The 19,389-nt window shown below is 31.6% G+C and overlaps 1 protein-coding gene across 1 annotated transcript in view; it reads right to left on the bottom strand.

The window, feature by feature from the left end:
• LOC111620643 (sodium/hydrogen exchanger 10-like) overlaps positions 1-18,959 on the bottom strand; it is an 89,637-nt gene extending 70,678 nt beyond the window's left edge. Inside the window, exons 1-8 of the mRNA XM_023362617.1 lie at positions 18,848-18,959; positions 15,504-15,661; positions 15,183-15,431; positions 14,959-15,099; positions 14,769-14,879; positions 14,435-14,702; positions 13,610-13,759; positions 12,060-12,261 (exon numbers count right to left, since the gene is read on the bottom strand). Of these exons, the coding sequence (XP_023218385.1) occupies positions 12,060-12,261; positions 13,610-13,759; positions 14,435-14,702; positions 14,769-14,879; positions 14,959-15,099; positions 15,183-15,431; positions 15,504-15,642 (1,260 nt within the window). The 5' untranslated portion in view covers positions 15,643-15,661; positions 18,848-18,959. The remainder of the gene's footprint in view (positions 1-12,059; positions 12,262-13,609; positions 13,760-14,434; positions 14,703-14,768; positions 14,880-14,958; positions 15,100-15,182; positions 15,432-15,503; positions 15,662-18,847) is intronic.
• Positions 18,960-19,389: the final 430 nt, after the last annotated feature.

Below are 19,389 nucleotides of genomic sequence, written 5' to 3'. Positions count from 1 at the left end.
GAAGCTTGTTATCTGTATGCGATGTCCCTATCCATGGCCTCTGTCAGGGTTTCTAATATCTCCCTAAACTGGAACCTATCGCTGTTCAGATGGATGGCAACCAAAGCTGCAATTTGGCATAGTGGCATGCAGAGTCACATCAAAACAGAAGGGAGACTGGTACGGTTGAGGCATGGTGGGCGTTCTTAATAGTCTCGGCAATAAGAGGGCCAAGATGGTTCCTCTGTAATTACAATTCTGGAGGTTGGTCACTGTAGCCACTACTAACAGGATTCCCAGGGAGAATTTGTCTTCGAACGAGATAAAAGGAGTGTAGTTGATTGGGCTTGTCTGACACAAGTTGGTAGCCCTGCCAATATGGAGTGATAGCACCAGCAGGTGCCCCTCACAGGGCCTCTTGACAGGGGTGCTGTTGAAATATGATAGGTATCCCTGCTACGCTATCTGCGCAGCCCAGCCCAAGTCACCCTACCCTTGATTGAGCACCACTCTCGTTGGCAGCTAGGAACTTCACCCACTTGCCATACTCATGGGTGAAGTTCTTGGTGTCCTCTACAGGGCCTGGGGATGCTGAAACATTGGAACTCCTGGATTCAAACACAATGTCAGCTAGAGAACTAGAGGCCATGGATCTAACAGTCCTTACCCTCTGGAACTCAAGACACACTCTCACTCTCATGAACTCCCCATTCTCCTTGGTGGTGCAAGGTCAATAGTTGAATGCAAAAGAGGCAACTGAATGCAGTCCATCCTGCCTCAGCCTGTGGCAGCACATGCCAAGTAAAACACCTTCTACATGGTAAAGGAGTAGTAGTTTCCTAGGAGGAAGACTGGGTTTTGCACACCCAGTGCTAACCTTGGGGCCACGGCCTGCATGCCAAAGCCAGTGGGGCGAGGAGTCGTACTCTTGTTACTGAAGCCTCACTGGTGGCCAGGGGATAACACCTGTAATGGCTTACAGGATCTTGCTGACTACTGTCTACCGTGACATGTGGTTGAAAGAGCCTTTCTGTGGTATAGGACAAACTTCCTTGTCTTGGGGAGGGAGATGCTTAAAGGCCCATCATGCACTGGATGGGTCATAACCACCCCGGAGAACCAGAAACAGGAAGAAAGCATCCTAATAGGGATAAGGAGGAAACCCAAGCCAAGCAACCAGCCGGGCTGGGATGATTTTGGGTAGGCAGCCACGTAAATGGGTAGCTGTCCCAGCAGCAAGCCGAACCACTTGTGGGGAGGCTCTTAAACACTTACTCCAATGTCTGAAAGGATATGGGTGCCCACGGAAGGTTGGGAGTGGCCTCAACCCCTCTTCTTTTATCCTTCTTATTATGGCTAAACAAATGGAAATTGTGCATGTGACTTTTGTGCAATATAAAGCGGAGCATCCCAAACTAACGGGAAGTACTAAGGAGCCGATAAGTGGAAAAGAGGAAGGAAGTTGGTGTTTCTGGCACCACAATCAAAAAGTGGCAGTCCACAAGAAGCGGAATGCTAGCAAGAAGAACAAAGCTGCAAAGGCAGGATTGTAGCCAGTGGTGGTCCTTGAAAGGGCTGAGCAGATCATTGATCTAGCCTCAGACTTGTGCGCAGAAGAGGCTGATTTAATCATTAATAGTTACCAACTGAAGTTGGCCTGAAATGAAAAGAAATTGACAGAACTTTATAAAGTAGGTCTATGGCCTAAAGCTCGTTGTTTAACCAGGCAGGGCTATTTTTAGCCCCTTCGCCTGTTCTAGAGTAAACATGGGACCTTTGGGCCCACCAATTACATGGCCAATGTAAGTAAGGCCATTTAAGGGCTAGGCAAGGGTGATGGCTAGAACCCACCTGGCTCACAACAGAAGCTCAATGCTTTAGAGCAGTGTTTCTCAACCTCTAACAAATTGTCGCCCCCTTCAACGTAGTATCACCCCCTCCAATAAAACTGTTACGCAGCATCGCCCCCTTTAATAAAACTGTTATGTAGTATCGCCCCTTTCAATAAAACCATTACGTAGTATTGCCCCTTTCACTTCAGAATTCCGATGCCGAGGGCCAAGGCTAACACCAAATTTGTACTGCATTGAATAGACTAGTGACTAGTATAATGTTATTTGTTTAATTATTGTACGATATAACGAATAAAATATCCAATTATTCTTAATATAATGTTTTACTATATCGCCCAGAAAATTGTTTTTTGCCCCCAAAATATAAATTGTTACTAATCGCCCCCCTCAACATGGAAAAATGCCCCCATGTGGGCGTTTTATGCTTTAGAGACTAAAGGATTTGACAGAAATGTAGTAAAGCAGTTTATAGATCTATATGCTGAGTGGGCCATTTTGGGGAGGGGGTCTGCAGTCCGAGACATTAAGCATCACTCAGTTCTTGGTTGAGTGTGTACAAACAGCCTAAAGCTGTGCAAAACTGTATGTAGACATTAGAGGGTTAAACTTGAAAGCAAGGAAGGAATCTGGTGATACAATCCAATGGGGTTGTATCACCAGAGCCCAAGCACCTACCTTAGGTTCGATTTTACTTTTCAAGCCACTTCAGTGATTACTGGATGCCCAATCAACCAATGATTAAAGCACAGTCTCTTTGTACTCTGTAATACTATTTGGTGGGGCACAGGCAAAGTACTCAGAGTTGTGATATGAGGTTGTGGTGCTATTGCTCTAGGTTGAGTGTTAATGATGTTGATTCCATCATTTGATGTTGTTCCAGTTCATTGTCTCAACCATTTTGCATTATAGATTCATGTCAAAGAGGGTTAAATTTAACTGCAAAGTGTTGGTCCAGGTTGGGTTCTAGATCTATCTCTGAGTCATCACATCTGGTAGTTTTATTTTTTTATCTCAGATTTGTAGTGTTGATTGATGTGGCTCTCTAGAGTGCATCCTTCATCCAATTTGATAATATAGTAAAGTTTTTCAAGTTTTTGGGTGATGGTTCCAAATTTCCATACAGGTTTGCTGTTTATTACAAATTTGGTTTGTACTCTCTCCCCCACTTGAATAGAGCATATGCTATGTTGATTCACTCAAGGTTTCCTCTCCTGAATATGAGAACACACAGCATCAAGTTTGGTACTTATCTATCAATTTAAGTATAGTTTGGCAGGTGACTTTCCATTTGCCAAGGATGTCACATGATAACATAGTAGTATCTTTTGAATATTTTTGTGAATTGATATATTTTATTTCCCATTGCTTTTAATTACTTTTTAGTGTCTGAACATTTTGCTCAACCAACAGGGGTGTGCCGTGACATTTGATGATAGGAAAGCTGTGTTTCTGTAAGAAGCCGACTTCCAGGGGAAATCAGTTAATTCTTTCTTTAAATGTATTTTTAATAGATTATTTATCTGATGTACTTAATAAATAAACAAGTTCAATATAATTACCTCTGTTTCAATAGGTTTCCTTTGCCCTCTAAATGCCAATTCTTGCTTTGATAAAAACATATAACATCTATTTATTTAGATATATTATATCTATAAACCATAACTATCTCGTTATAATTTTCAATATTTATTTTATATTATTTACTAATGTTAAATTCTATTCCGCTTCGATTTCCAAATTGCTTCAAATACGAAAGAATCGACGATTTTTCGTGTCTTTTGCCAGCTAAATTGTCAAAGCCATTCTTATTCCACATACTAATTTCATTTGAAAATAGTAGGCGAGCCAATAAAACAATTTTTGCATTTACAGAGCCATTTTATCGTGAAAATGTCAAACTAATTTTTTTATTGAAGTGTTTATATTTAACTTAGGCATTGGTTTTCTCTTTTCATAATGTTTTCTTTTTCATTATATGATCTCGAGCCAAAACTTTTTAAAAATAAATTTTCAATATCGCAATTACATTACGAATCGCTAGCCACAATATAAGGGCTAAAATTAAAAATAAAATTATAAAAACTTACTTGGTGAAATAAAGTGTGTGGTGGATATACATACCTGTTACAAAACATTCTTCAATTGTATGAATATACTTTTAAAGAAAATTATAATTAAATACGGCTTTGTAACAAAACGTACATAAAAATAACATGAAATATTCTTTACTCTTTAAATCTTAACCACTTAGTCAAATAGCTCCCTACGAGTGGAATCAGAGACGGTCCTGCTAGGTGTGCGGTGTGTACATACATGCGGGCTGCCAAATCCCGAGGGTGCCAATACCGGTCAATGTCAAATGTCAAAAGACGCGACAGGGTTCTGGTAAATTTTAAACGTTTCTCACCATAGCTGTAAAAGTCTAAATATGTTAAACTTAATAGATTGTCCGTCGTTTGTTTTCTAATTCATTTAGGACCAGGTGTTGTCCACGGAAATTTCCAAAATTTACAACTTTTCGGTCACTCTCGTCGAACTGGAAAAATGTCTGTCTTTATTACATCTAATATTTCGAAGAAATCACTCCCACTGTACTCGGCTAGAGATTGATTCGGTTAGGCTTTTGTTTAAGTAAAATTTCGGCTCTTTCATCAGGGTTTTGTTTACGTCCCCAATTCCCTAATCGCTTAATTATTTAACTACTTCTTAAGTAGAAATAAGTCAAAACCGGTTACTTTGTACTCGAATATTTGTAGTCTCGGGAAAAAGTGGNTTAAATAGTATAAATAATTAATTTACATTTTTACATTAAAAAAAATAATAATGAATATAACTTACTCATGTAAATCCTCTTGTAATATTTGTTCAATACCACTTCTATTTAAATTAATATAAATTGCAAGAGAAAATATGCATAAAGCACTTGAAATGCCTGGTAAAAAGTTTGTCAGTATAGCACTTCCAAATATGCAAATTATTAAAAGAAAAGCTGATTTGCATTTATCTTCAACTAGAAATTTCATAAAATATAAAGTCACCACACCAATAATGTATCCTAATATTGGAGAAATTAAATGGCCCAGGACGATTTGAAGAATGTTAAATACTATGTAAAACAATTTTATATTTAACCATAAAACCATTAATAAAGGTAATAAGTAATAATATTTACCATTTATATTATCTGCTTGAATTTCCAATTTTAATTTGTAAGCAATAAATGATATGACAGTATTTAACAGTGTTTCACCAGCAATTAATATAATGAAATGATCTGCAACTCCTAACAGACCAGAAAATCATGTCATATTTGTTAATATTTCTAATTAAAAACAATGCTTTTACTTAATACTTAATTTTACCATTTTGTCTTAAAGCATTTCTTAATATTCTAGATGACATAAGAGACAAGGTAATTCCCATCCAAACAGACATAAACCAACTTTTTCCAATTTCAATGAAAACAATTTCAAAATAGAAAGTCACAGTTACAAATGTTATACCTGTAAAAATAAATAAATATCAATCACTTCATATAATTAAAATACTCGAAAATAATAATTCAATATACAAATATTAAACATACCAAATCCTAAAATGGATAAAAAGACACATGGAAGTAATGATTGAATAAATATGTGTAAATTCATTGTCATTGCCAAATTATAAATCATAATAGGCATATAAAAATTATCTGTGATAAATTTTCTCCATATATTATAAAGATGATATGTTAGAAAAATGTATTTAAAAATAAAACCAAACATAGTATTTATTTTTTATAAAATACAAGGGAAGCGGCGCTTCCACCGCTTCTACTGATGGCACGCCACTGTCAACCAAGCTGTTAGTTGCAGCAATGACTTTTTGCTTCATTCCATTTATACAACAATAATTTTGGAACAGTTCACTGTTAAATATTAGTGTGTTGTCTGAGGCTATGGCAAATGGGTATCCATGAGTTGAGAAGATTTCATTCAATAGCTTGATAAAATAATCTGAAGTGGGAGCATCTCATGTTGGTTAGATTTCTAACCATAAAGATTTGGCATCAAGTAGAAGGAGAAAGTAAAATCCTTGATAAGGTCCTGCATAATCTATAGGTAAAATCCTATGCGTTGAAAGTAAATCCTCGTGATATATGAGTGCCTTTATGGGATCATGCTTAGCCAGTGCACATTCTTTACAAGACCTTATTAGCCTTTCAATGCCTTGTCAATGTTTTTCCATGTGTAATGATGTCTGGCAAACTGTTTCACTTTCATGATGCTGAAATGTGTTGAACAGTTCTTTAATACTTCTAGTTGAAGGCATTTAGGAATTACAGTAGAACCTCCATTATCCGGACCTCCATTATCCGGATTTTCGATTATCCGGATTTTTTCTTATCCGGACCACCTTCATCCCCAATTAGTCCGGATAATCGAGGTTCTACTGTACTATTGGTTGTCTTTAAACAAGATGCCACCATTTAGAACAAGGTTGCTGTCAATAGGTATTGATTGTAGTTGTTGGTTGATTTTGGACAGTTCTTTGTCCTTTCCTGTTTCCCGAATGATTACTTCTGATTCTAATTTTTCTTCTGATATTCCAACAACAATGTTAAGACATATCTTGTTGCAGTGGTGCTTCCATGGATGGCACATCCATGGAAGCTGTGGAAGCACCAATTCCCTTGTATTTTATAAAATGTAAATACATATTATGCAATTATTTTCATATTTTAACATACTTTGAATTAATTAAACTTAATGTTTTATTACAACCACATTATGTATCTTATTACAAATTTCTATACTACATGTGAAAACAATGATAAGATTGCTATTGTATATTCAAATATAAATTTGTATATGTATATCCCCAATGGAAGTGCTGTATTGTCGAATACAGGACAGCTTCAACACAAAAGTATTTGAATTGTGTAAAACAGCCAGATTACAGGCATTCGCATATGCACTTTACAGAGAACCAATCTCACATGATTTAGCTTGTGGATGCTACACATTAAAATATCGTATAACGCTTCCAATGATTCTATCCAGAGCCGGCACAGCTTCCCTATCATCAAATGTCACGAGACGCCTCTGGTTGGTTTCTTTATTGATAATCATCTCAGAAGAAATATAGGTTTGTTGTGTAGATGTTCATGATAGACAGCTCTGGTTTTCAAGCCCTTTCTTGGAAACTATGTCATAGTAAAATCCTGCTAAAAAATTAAGCACAATGTAATAATTGAAAAGATATTATCTTCAGTTGTTTTGTGTTCCAGTGGAATATTCTAGTTAGAGGTTGATTGTCAATATGAAGAGTAAAATGTTGGCTGTAAAGGTAATTGAAAAAGTGATCTATTCCAATGAGAGTCTTGATCTAATTGAGAGTAGTTCATTTCCATATATGAAAGTGAACAGGATGCAAAAGCAATTGTTGTTTTTCCTTGTCAATAATATGTGATAGTACTGCAGCTATTCCCAAGGGTCTTGCATCAGTGGCAAACATGACTGGTATATTTGGGTTGAATGGCAATAGCATACATTCACTAGCAATTTTACTTTCAGCATGTTAAATGCTGCTTGGCACACAGCTGACCACACAAATTTCTTGTTTTCCTCAACAACTTATAGAGTGTATAGGAGACAGTTGATACATCAGGTATGAATTGAGAATAGTAAATCACCATTTCCATGAGCATAGTAGTTCTGGTACATTGTTTGGTTCAGGCATATCTATAATAGCCCTAACTTTTGATGGAGATTTAGATATCTTGTTATTTTTGACCATGTGACCCAGATATTCGATTTTCATTTTGAAATAGGCACACTTCTTTTCATTTAGATGGAAATCATATTTTTGCAACCTGTTTAGGAATAAAATATATTCCTCTGGCATTCTTCCTTTGTTTTTTGTGCACAATGATATTATCAAAGTAGGCTATCGTTTTAGTTAAACACTGTAGAATTTGGTTAATAATACATGAAAATTCAGCTGGTGCTGTTTTTTATCCTAAAGCTCAGCTGATTCATCTGGTAGATTCCCTGTGAGTTGATATGGTCTGTATAATACTGCTTTCCTTGTCAATACACATGTGAAGGTAAACTTTGAATAGATCCAATCTGCAAAAATATTTTGAGTCTTGTAAGCAATTTAGTACAATCTTCTTAACAGGGTAATTAGCATTTATTGGTTGATCATTTAGGCTGTAGTCCAATGTGAGAATGTGGTTGGTGAAGGCAGGAAGTTCAGTGATCTCAAGCTGCTGAGTAACTAGTTTGCACAAAGTGCCTGATAGGGGACTGCCCATAGAGACACCTCTACTTTGTACAAATGTGTCACCTTCAAAGGAGAAGAAAGAAATATGACAAAGTAGATCAGCCAGTTCTAAAATGTTATGGTGGTGTTTATCAAGTCCTGAATATATGGCAATCCCTGTTGTTTCAGCAGCTGGGGAATTAATTTGCCTGATGATGCCCATTCAACATGGGTGAAAACACTAGCACTTATTAAAAAACTGCTGGATTATAGGTTTTTTTTAGTAGTTTTAAAATAAATAAAGTTACAAAGAAAGTTTTTATTGATAAAAAAAGTAACAAAATGAAATTGCTCAACAAATCTTACACAGTAAAATTTTAAGATTATAATCACACAGTATTTACAGTAAAATTAGAGAAAACATGATATCCCTTAAGTTTCAAGCTTTAGACAAAAAGTTTCAAAATCTAAATGAAAAAATCCAGCAATGAGTTGCATAACTTTCCTGGCTGTTATGAGTTTTGATTTTAAAAACATGAACTTTTATATTATTAAGCAAAATAAATAAAATTGTGTATGGTGCCATCTGTTATCAATTTTTATATTTTTAATTACTATAAAAATGGCAAAAAGCTTAATTATGAAGGTAAGGATAGACTATAAATCTTAGTAACAAATAAAATCTTCATTAAGTCCTACCACTCTTGAGATATGACATATGACCCCCCGCTATCTCTGCAATCCCTGGACCTTTAACCACCAAAATTTAATAGAATCAATGCCCTCACATACAAGCCACCATGCTAAATTTCATTTCTTAATGTTTATACCACCCTGAAATATTAAGTGAAATAGATAGACACAGCCACAAAATTTTTTGTGAATTTTTTTTTAGTTTTTTGGATTCAGGAGATTTCAAAATGTGTAGATTTGCAAAAAACTCAGAGAGTCAAATTTGATACAATTCCATTACTTTCCATTCTTATGTATACATAACAGCCAGTAAAGTAAAAATGTATTTTAAAAAATCAAAATCAAAATATACAAAAGTTAGTTCTTTACCTCATCATATTCATTTGAAAAATCATTCATAATATATCGATTAGAGTTATGATAATAATTATCATCAGATGATAATCCATGTATAATAGATAGACATTTTTCACCCCTGACAGGACCCCAAATAAGGAGGACACAATCCTGCCAATTTAAATCATATCCAAATTTCATGAGTATGGGACTTAATATTAAAATTAAAATCAATCTATAAATATAAAACTTTAATATTAGTATTTACACTTAATCATTGCTATATANAGTGGCGTAGCGTGGGTGTCAGCCGCCCGGGGCGGAGGAAAATTTCGCCCCCCTTTATTTAGGAATCTCAATTTAAAAGACTAAAATTCAGTTTTGTCACAGAAGAAGCAATAAAAAATTCCATGCCAGTGCAGCGACCTTTTAAAATAGCTCTATTGGATAGTGGTGGTGTATATGAATATGAATGAATCATACAAGCAAAAAAAAAAAAAAAATTGCACAGGATATCCTCTGATGAAATAACTAGAAATTACTAGTTCACCTGGACGGTGACGATGATTACCAGACTGTCTGGACAATAGCACTATCGTAGGCATGACGCAAATATACATTAGATTGGTTCAAATTTTTACAAGATATTATTATTATTTATTGTGAAATTTTGCCACCCTCTAAAAAGTGCCGCCCTGGGTGGGCCGCCCCTGCCACCCCCACTACACTATGCCACTGTTAATAGAAAATATAGAAAATTGTAAATAATAACAGCAAGAAAAATCTTCATTAAGTCCAACTCCATTCACAATATGACATGTGACCACTCTCTATCTCTCCATCTCCTTGACCTTTCACCACCAAAATCTAGTAGTATCAATATTCCTTATACATAAGCTACCTCATCCTGAAATATTAAATGAAATAGACACTAACACACACGTATGTGTGTGTTAGTGTCTATTTATATATATTCAGTGGTGATATTTGAAATATTTAACAAAGGGTTCGCTAACAAAGAATTTTTCCTTAACAATTTTTTTTCGCTCAAATGGTGCACCGGAAGGCTCTAGTTTAGTAGTGTTACAGATTATAATACGTATATTTTAATATATTTTTTAAAAGGATCAAAACCATTGAAAAATGTTACATGTGTTTAACAAGGTTGGGAAAACTTTGAAAATGTTAACAACGGGTTCGGCCGAACCTGCGCGAACCCGCTGAATATCACCACTGTATATATTCATGTATCATTTATATATATGTCATTACATATACATATATATTCATGGAATTTTTTGTTTTGTTGTTTTTTTTTTACTTTTTTGGTTCAGGAGGTATCAAAATATAGAAATTTGTAAAAAAACTAGGTCAAATTTGACACAATTCCAATACTTTTCCTTGTTATGTATACATAACAGCTGGGAAAGTAAAAGACCAAATTAAGAAAAACACATTTTAAAATGATAGATATAAAGACAATACAAATATACAAAGATAGATAATAAAAAGAGCAAAAACATTTCACAGATTTTCAAAAATTGCAAAAATGTACAGAACAATAACCTTTTGGAACACAAGTTATTGAAATTAAAAAATAATGCAATTAAAATAACTCTGTTTAAAATAAAGGTTTTAAAAAATCAGATACATTTTTTAAAATACACACAACACATATACAATATATATATATATCAGCTTCAACACAAAAGTATTTGNACATGTGAAGGTAAACTTTGAATAGATCCAATCTGCAAAAATATTTTGAGTCTTGTAAGCAATTTAGTACAATCTTCTTAACAGGGTAATTAGCATTTATTGGTTGATCATTTAGGCTATAGTCCAATGTGAGAATGTGGTTGGTGAAGGCAGGAAGTTCAGTGATCTCAAGCTGCTGAGTAACTAGTTTGCACAAAGTGCCTGATAGGGGACTGCCCATAGAGACACCTCTACTTTGTACAAATGTGTCACCTTCAAAGGAGAAGAAAGAAATATGACAAAGTAGATCAGCCAGTTCTAAAATGTTATGGTGGTGTTTATCAAGTCCTGAATATATGGCAATCCCTGTTGTTTCAGCAGCTGGGGAATTAATTTGCCTGATGATGCCCATTCAACATGGGTGAAAACACTAGCACTTATTAAAAAACTGCTGGATTATAGGTTTTTTTTAGTAGTTTTAAAATAAATAAAGTTACAAAGAAAGTTTTTATTGATAAAAAAAGTAACAAAATGAAATTGCTCAACAAATCTTACACAGTAAAATTTTAAGATTATAATCACACAGTATTTACAGTAAAATTAGAGAAAACATGATATCCCTTAAGTTTCAAGCTTTAGACAAAAAGTTTCAAAATCTAAATGAAAAAATCCAGCAATGAGTTGCATAACTTTCCTGGCTGTTATGAGTTTTGATTTTAAAAACATGAACTTTTATATTATTAAGCAAAATAAATAAAATTGTGTATGGTGCCATCTGTTATCAATTTTTATATTTTTAATTACTATAAAAATGGCAAAAAGCTTAATTATGAAGGTAAGGATAGACTATAAATCTTAGTAACAAATAAAATCTTCATTAAGTCCTACCACTCTTGAGATATGACATATGACCCCCCGCTATCTCTGCAATCCCTGGACCTTTAACCACCAAAATTTAATAGAATCAATGCCCTCACATACAAGCCACCATGCTAAATTTCATTTCTTAATGTTTATACCACCCTGAAATATTAAGTGAAATAGATAGACACAGCCACAAAATTTTTTGTGAATTTTTTTTTAGTTTTTTGGATTCAGGAGATTTCAAAATGTGTAGATTTGCAAAAAACTCAGAGAGTCAAATTTGATACAATTCCATTACTTTCCATTCTTATGTATACATAACAGCCAGTAAAGTAAAAATGTATTTTAAAAAATCAAAATCAAAATATACAAAAGTTAGTTCTTTACCTCATCATATTCATTTGAAAAATCATTCATAATATATCGATTAGAGTTATGATAATAATTATCATCAGATGATAATCCATGTATAATAGATAGACATTTTTCACCCCTGACAGGACCCCAAATAAGGAGGACACAATCCTGCCAATTTAAATCATATCCAAATTTCATGAGTATGGGACTTAATATTAAAATTAAAATCAATCTATAAATATAAAACTTTAATATTAGTATTTACACTTAATCATTGCTATATAATTTATATAAATATTTAAAAATAATTGTACTTATTTTAGTTTTAAGCATTTTTAATGTAAATATTTTAATAACTAAACATCAATAAGCAAATTTAAATATACTAATATATATTTGTTTATTAATAGATTAACAAAAATAATTAAAGGAAATAAAGCCAGCTGATGATGATATAAACTTGATTATGAATTTGTTATTTAAATCAAATTAAATTTAACTTGATTATATAACAAATTTACAAAATAATCACAAATAATATTAATTTAAATTTAATTTATGACTATTATATTTTATTATATTTGACTATTGTATATTTATATATACAAAATAAGCTTAAGTAGCCTGTGTCAAGAATCAGCGATATCTTTTCATTCAGCATTTCATGTTCACCATTACAACAAACAAATTTTGGAAAATTACTACATTTTTTTTATCATCTATTTATTGGAAGCAGAGATGTTTACCATCCAATACCTTCAACAATTGTCAATTCCACACTTAATTTAATTGTGGAACAATTAAATTAAGTATTGAACAATGTTTACATTCTTTTAAGAATATAAACATTGTTCAAAAAATGATTTTAAATTGAGTATATCATGTTCACCATTACAACAAACAAATTTTGGAAAATTACTACTTTTTTTTTAGCAAGAATGTTATTGACACCACAGCAAACCTACATGCTAAAACAGCTTTCAGATGGCAGTTATTACAATCATCCATTTATTGGAAGCAGAGAAGTTTATCATCTAATGCTTTCAATGATTGTCAATTCCACACTTAATTTAAACAGAATTATAACACAAATAATACTAAAAAATCATTTTTTGAACAATGTTTATATTCTTAAAAGAATGTAAACATTGTTCAAAACATTGTTCCATACTTAATTTAATTGTTTCACAATTAAATTACATGTGGAATTGACAATCATTGAAGGTATTTAATGGTAAACATCTCTGCTTCCAATAGATGGGTGATAAAAAAATGTAGTAATTTTCCAAAATTTGTTTGTTGTAATGGTGAACATGAAATAATGAATGAAAAGATATCGCTGATTCTTGACACAGGCTACCTAAGTTTATTTTGTACATATAAATATACATATACAATAGTCAAATGTAACAAAATATAATAGCCATAAATTAAATTTATAAAATGATTAGACACTAGTCAAAATCAATAAACTGAAACAAACAAAAAAATAGAGTACAGTAATACACAAAAAAATGAATTTTTAACATAGGAAATAATAAAACAATTATAAAGTAAATCAATTATATTCAAAACATTACCTTCCAATAATGATGATAATATATAAATGAAATGCCTCTAATAAAATAATAAAATTTATATAATTCCAATGTAGAAGTAATGTTGATATTGTAAATCCTACAGAACTTGAAAGTAATGTTTCCACCATAAAACTTATTGAGTTTAACAATCTGAAAAAAAAAATAATGTTATATGCATGCAATTTATAAGGATAAATGAGCAATTATTTATTGTGACATCATCACAATGCCAGGCTGCAATTTTTAATCATATTTTTAACATATTTAATTTAAAATATATGCTCTCCATCTGAAATTAGTAATGGCTTGCTCCTGTACAGTATATCATACTTTTCCTTTAACAATAGAGTCATGCCAGTCATCTATCTAACACCTTTCAGGGAAAAATTTTTCAATTGAAATAACATGACTTCCAATTTGCATTGGAAGTTCTTATATAGTTAATCAGGGTCTCCTGCTCCCAAGGTTTCCATATCAGGTCTCATCTTTCATCAATCTAACTCTGTTATCAAGATTAAGGAAAGACATACAAGCAGATGGACGAGAATGAGAATTTACAGGTCTACAATTTTTTCAAATTGCAGCCCAATAAATAAAATTTTCTGAATTTCTATGCCATCCATATTATATGTAATTGTTATAAATTTTATAAAAATAACATATATTGTAGTAGTATTAATATATTTTACTTTGTATTTTATGAAAATGAAATCTATTTAATTTTAATTTTTTACATTTACTTGAATTAATTCAAAGTAATTTAAATAGTATAAATAATTAATTTACATTTTTACATTAAAAAAAATAATAATGAATATAACTTACTCATGTAAATCCTCTTGTAATATTTGTTCAATACCACTTCTATTTAAATTAATATAAATTGCAAGAGAAAATATGCATAAAGCACTTGAAATGCCTGGTAAAAAGTTTGTCAGTATAGCACTTCCAAATATGCAAATTATTAAAAGAAAAGCTGATTTGCATTTATCTTCAACTAGAAATTTCATAAAATATAAAGTCACCACACCAATAATGTATCCTAATATTGGAGAAATTAAATGGCCCAGGACGATTTGAAGAATGTTAAATACTATGTAAAACAATTTTATATTTAACCATAAAACCATTAATAAAGGTAATAAGTAATAATATTTACCATTTATATTATCTGCTTGAATTTCCAATTTTAATTTGTAAGCAATAAATGATATGACAGTATTTAACAGTGTTTCACCAGCAATTAATATAATGAAATGATCTGCAACTCCTAACAGACCAGAAAATCATGTCATATTTGTTAATATTTCTAATTAAAAACAATGCTTTTACTTAATACTTAATTTTACCATTTTGTCTTAAAGCATTTCTTAATATTCTAGATGACATAAGAGACAAGGTAATTCCCATCCAAACAGACATAAACCAACTTTTTCCAATTTCAATGAAAACAATTTCAAAATAGAAAGTCACAGTTACAAATGTTATACCTGTAAAAATAAATAAATATCAATCACTTCATATAATTAAAATACTTGAAAATAATAATTCAATATACAAATATTAAACATACCAAATCCTAAAATGGATAAAAAGACACATGGAAGTAATGATTGAATAAATATGTGTAAATTCATTGTCATTGCCAAATTATAAATCATAATAGGCATATAAAAATTATCTGTGATAAATTTTCTCCATATATTATAAAGATGATATGTTAGAAAAATGTATTTAAAAATAAAACCAAACATAGAACTTAATAAAAGCATTGATAATATATGCAAAAAAGGAAAACGTCCAAGGCAGCCTTTAATCAATGCTGAAAATTTAAAATATATAATATTAAAAATTTAAATAAATGTGTATTTTGAATAATAATTATACAACTCACATCCAATTAACAGAAAGAAAGTTCCATAACATAAGCTGTTTGTTAATTCAGGATTCCATTCATAATGGCCGCAGAATTTTATTTCTTGCTGGTTAATTATTCCTAGAGCATTGCAACTTGCAGCTGAAGTCACATTCATTTTTGTCAGTTAAAAAAGTCTGTAAATTTATTATACATTAAATATTTTAAATAATTTTTAAATTGCATCATCAATTAAAATGGAGGAATAAAGAATAAACCATGATGCTCCAGAAAAAGTATCATTTCATTATTTTCAAGTAATATCAATTAATGTTCTGGGATAGTTTTTGGAAAGTTTCAAATAATCAAATGATATAAAATGATATTACAATTAATAAAATGATTTCAAATGACTAATCGAGTCCCTAAACCATACTTGCTTACAGATTCTGATTAATAGCAGTGTCTTTCTTTTTCTACTATTCTAATGAAATCCACTACTGCTATTACAAAACACAGATATTGAAAAATTAAAATAAAGAACAAGTTGCATCCTTTTTTATTTCAATAAGGGACACTGACAGTTTAGCTAAAATAAAGGATTGCCCTTTGAAATAAAGAATATCTGGCAACCCTTGATTTAGATAACAATTTTTATATTGTCTTGACTTATTATTCTACTATGCATATGTAGCTAGAACTATTTCTAAGATTAACAGCACAAAACCTTTCTCACTAATTTCTCCAGTTAATAAGGCTAGAAATTAGTGAGAAAGGTTTTGTGCTGTTAGTCTTGACTTATGTTTAATATCTTCCTCTTCATCTCTGTTGTTTTTCTCAAATAACAAATGTTTAATAAATGAATCATTATGACAAACAAACAAACTGCTTTACTGGAGTTTCTCTTTAATAACAAGTTTCTCTCAAGTATTTTTGCACAATCAAGCCTGTTGTCAGACAGAGGTTATCATCATCAAGTCATTGTCAGACAGGCTTGATTGCCTGAAAATAATTAAAAGAAACTTATAAATGTGAATTTAGTAAAGCAGTTTATTGTTATATTTTTAAAGAACTTGGAGTTGTTTTTTTGCATTAATAATCATCACATATAAAATTCAAACACATGATCATATCATAAAAAACTGACATACTTGATGAATTTTTTGATGGAATGTATATATATATATATATATTCCATCCAAAAAAAAAATATATATATATATATATCCAGCAACAAGTTACATAACTTTCCTGGCAAGAGTTAAAATTGTGTGTAGCATTATCTATTATGACATTTTATTTAAAAATACTTTCTATTTTTAATTATTATAAAATAGAAAAATGCTTAATCTTGAAGGTAGAGATAAGTTTAATAGACAGTGGCGTAGCGTGGGTGTCAGCCGCCCGGGGCGGAGGAAAATTTCGCCCCCCTTTATTTAGGAATCTCAATTTAAAAGACTAAAATTCAGTTTTGTCACAGAAGAAGCAATAAAAAATTCCATGCCAGTGCAGCGACCTTTTAAAATAGCTCTATTGGATAGTGGTGGTGTATATGAATATGAATGAATCATACAAGCAAAAAAAAAAAAAAAATTGCACAGGATATCCTCTGATGAAATAACTAGAAATTACTAGTTCACCTGGACGGTGACGATGATTACCAGACTGTCTGGACAATAGCACTATCGTAGGCATGACGCAAATATACATTAGATTGGTTCAAATTTTTACAAGATATTATTATTATTTATTGTGAAATTTTGCCACCCTCTAAAAAGTGCCGCCCTGGGTGGGCCGCCCCTGCCACCCCCACTACACTATGCCACTGTTAATAGAAAATATAGAAAATTGTAAATAATAACAGCAAGTAAAATCTTCATTAAGTCCAACTCCATTCACAATATGACATGTGACCACTCTCTATCTCTCCATCTCCTTGACCTTTCACCACCAAAATCTAGTAGTATCAATATTCCTTATACATAAGCTACCTCATCCTGAAATATTAAATGAAATAGACACTAACACACACGTATGTGTGTGTTAGTGTCTATTTATATATATTCAGTGGTGATATTTGAAATATTTAACAAAGGGTTCGCTAACAAAGAATTTTTCCTTAACAATTTTTTTTCGCTCAAATGGTGCACCGGAAGGCTCTAGTTTAGTAGTGTTACAGATTATAATACGTATATTTTAATATATTTTTTAAAAGGATCAAAACCATTGAGAAATNCTCTACAGATAGTATGAACAAGTGGCAGTATAGGTCATTTGTTATCCAATTGGAACAAATCTTGTCAACATTCACATTTACATAATACAATCTATAAAATTTCCACAATGCACACACATATACAATATATATATATATATATATATATATAAACACAAAGGTGTGGTGTTTTATATATATATTTGATAATATATTATATATATTATCAAATAAATTTTTAGAAATTTATTAAAAACATTTTTGATAAATTCATAAAAATTCTTTAGTTGCTTAAATACAAACATATTTATTTTATATTAATTGTTATGAATTTATGAAAAATATTTTAAAAAATATATTTTAGTTCTATTATCAAAAGCTGAGAAGAAAATATTAATAAGTATTTTCATAAATAAATAAATCAAAAAAAAATATTAATACTTTACATAACTCATTTACATATTGATTGTTAACCTACCAGTATAAGGTAAAATGTATGGGGTAAAAATTCTAAAATTCAAATTTTAGAAAGTATTCTATTCATTTAAAATCTTTGTTCCAAAATTTGAATTTTAATTACATATATTTAGGATCATATTACAAAATAAATTCTTTTAAAATATTAATTTTATTTGTGGATTATACTAGTTCTATTTCTGCGTATAGTATGAAAGGGGTGTAAAAGAGTAGTGGAATGAATAGTGGATAGCAGTCTTTCTCAGCAACACTTAAAACTGTTTTTGGCTCCATCTGTTATGATATTTTATTATTAAAAACTTTTTATTTTTTTAATTATTATAAAATAGCAAAAAGCTTTTGCCATTTTGAGGACAGAGATGAGTTTTATAAAGAATTGTAAATGATAATAACGAGTAAAATCGCCATTAAATCCGATCCCACTCGAGATATGACATACGACTCCCTTTGTTTCTCCACTCCTCGATCTTTAATCACTAAAATTTAATAGCATCAACTAATTGGTATCAAAATTCGTAATTTTAGCTGAAAAATTTCGATTTTTGAGTTTTCGTGTCCCGCTTTTCAGGAAAGGATTAGCCGGGTGATAAAAATGTCACACTTTTAATCAAATAATTATATTGTCAAATAGTAAATATTTCATTAAGAAAAAGTAAAAAAGTATTATTTTGTAAAAATATTAAAACCCTACTTAGATTATATAATCGTAATTTTTCATATCATTCAATTCACAATCCCATATCATGAGTTATGTTTTTGCGCTCAGATCCAAGAAATGAGATACAGTACTCGGATTCGAACCCAGTTCCCCAGAGCGGTAGGCTGCCACCTTACGGCTTGTACTGTACACATTAGGCGTTTTGCGTTGCGTTAAACGCGCGTTAGCTCGGCGTTCGACGACCGTTCATTGGAGCGTTAGTACTGGCTCAGTTTGGAAATGGACGTGAAAGTAATTGCTTGTGTGTGCCTCCTCCATCGTCGCTATAAAAGACGATGGCAGAGGCAAAGAGAATTTTGGGTGCACCCAATATTACGAGATAGACTGACGCATGGAATGTTTCTGACGTTGTATCCAAAACTAAGATAATATGAACCCAAATTTTTTAATTCTTTTAGAATATCTATAAAATCATTTGACGATGGCCGGTCTCTTTTAGATTTCATCAATAAATAGATCAGTATCGAAATGATCGTTCTCCATTTCGGCCAACGTACGTCCACTCTACCCGAAAG

The sequence above is a fragment of the Centruroides sculpturatus genome, unplaced genomic scaffold, assembly GCF_000671375.1.
Source record: "Centruroides sculpturatus isolate CEXI.00-Female unplaced genomic scaffold, Cexi_2.0 scaffold194, whole genome shotgun sequence".
In the NCBI taxonomy this organism is placed as follows: Eukaryota; Metazoa; Arthropoda; class Arachnida; order Scorpiones; family Buthidae; genus Centruroides; species Centruroides sculpturatus.
The sequence above is the reverse complement of the archived record's forward strand: the minus strand, read 5'-3'. Positions and strand labels throughout refer to the sequence as shown.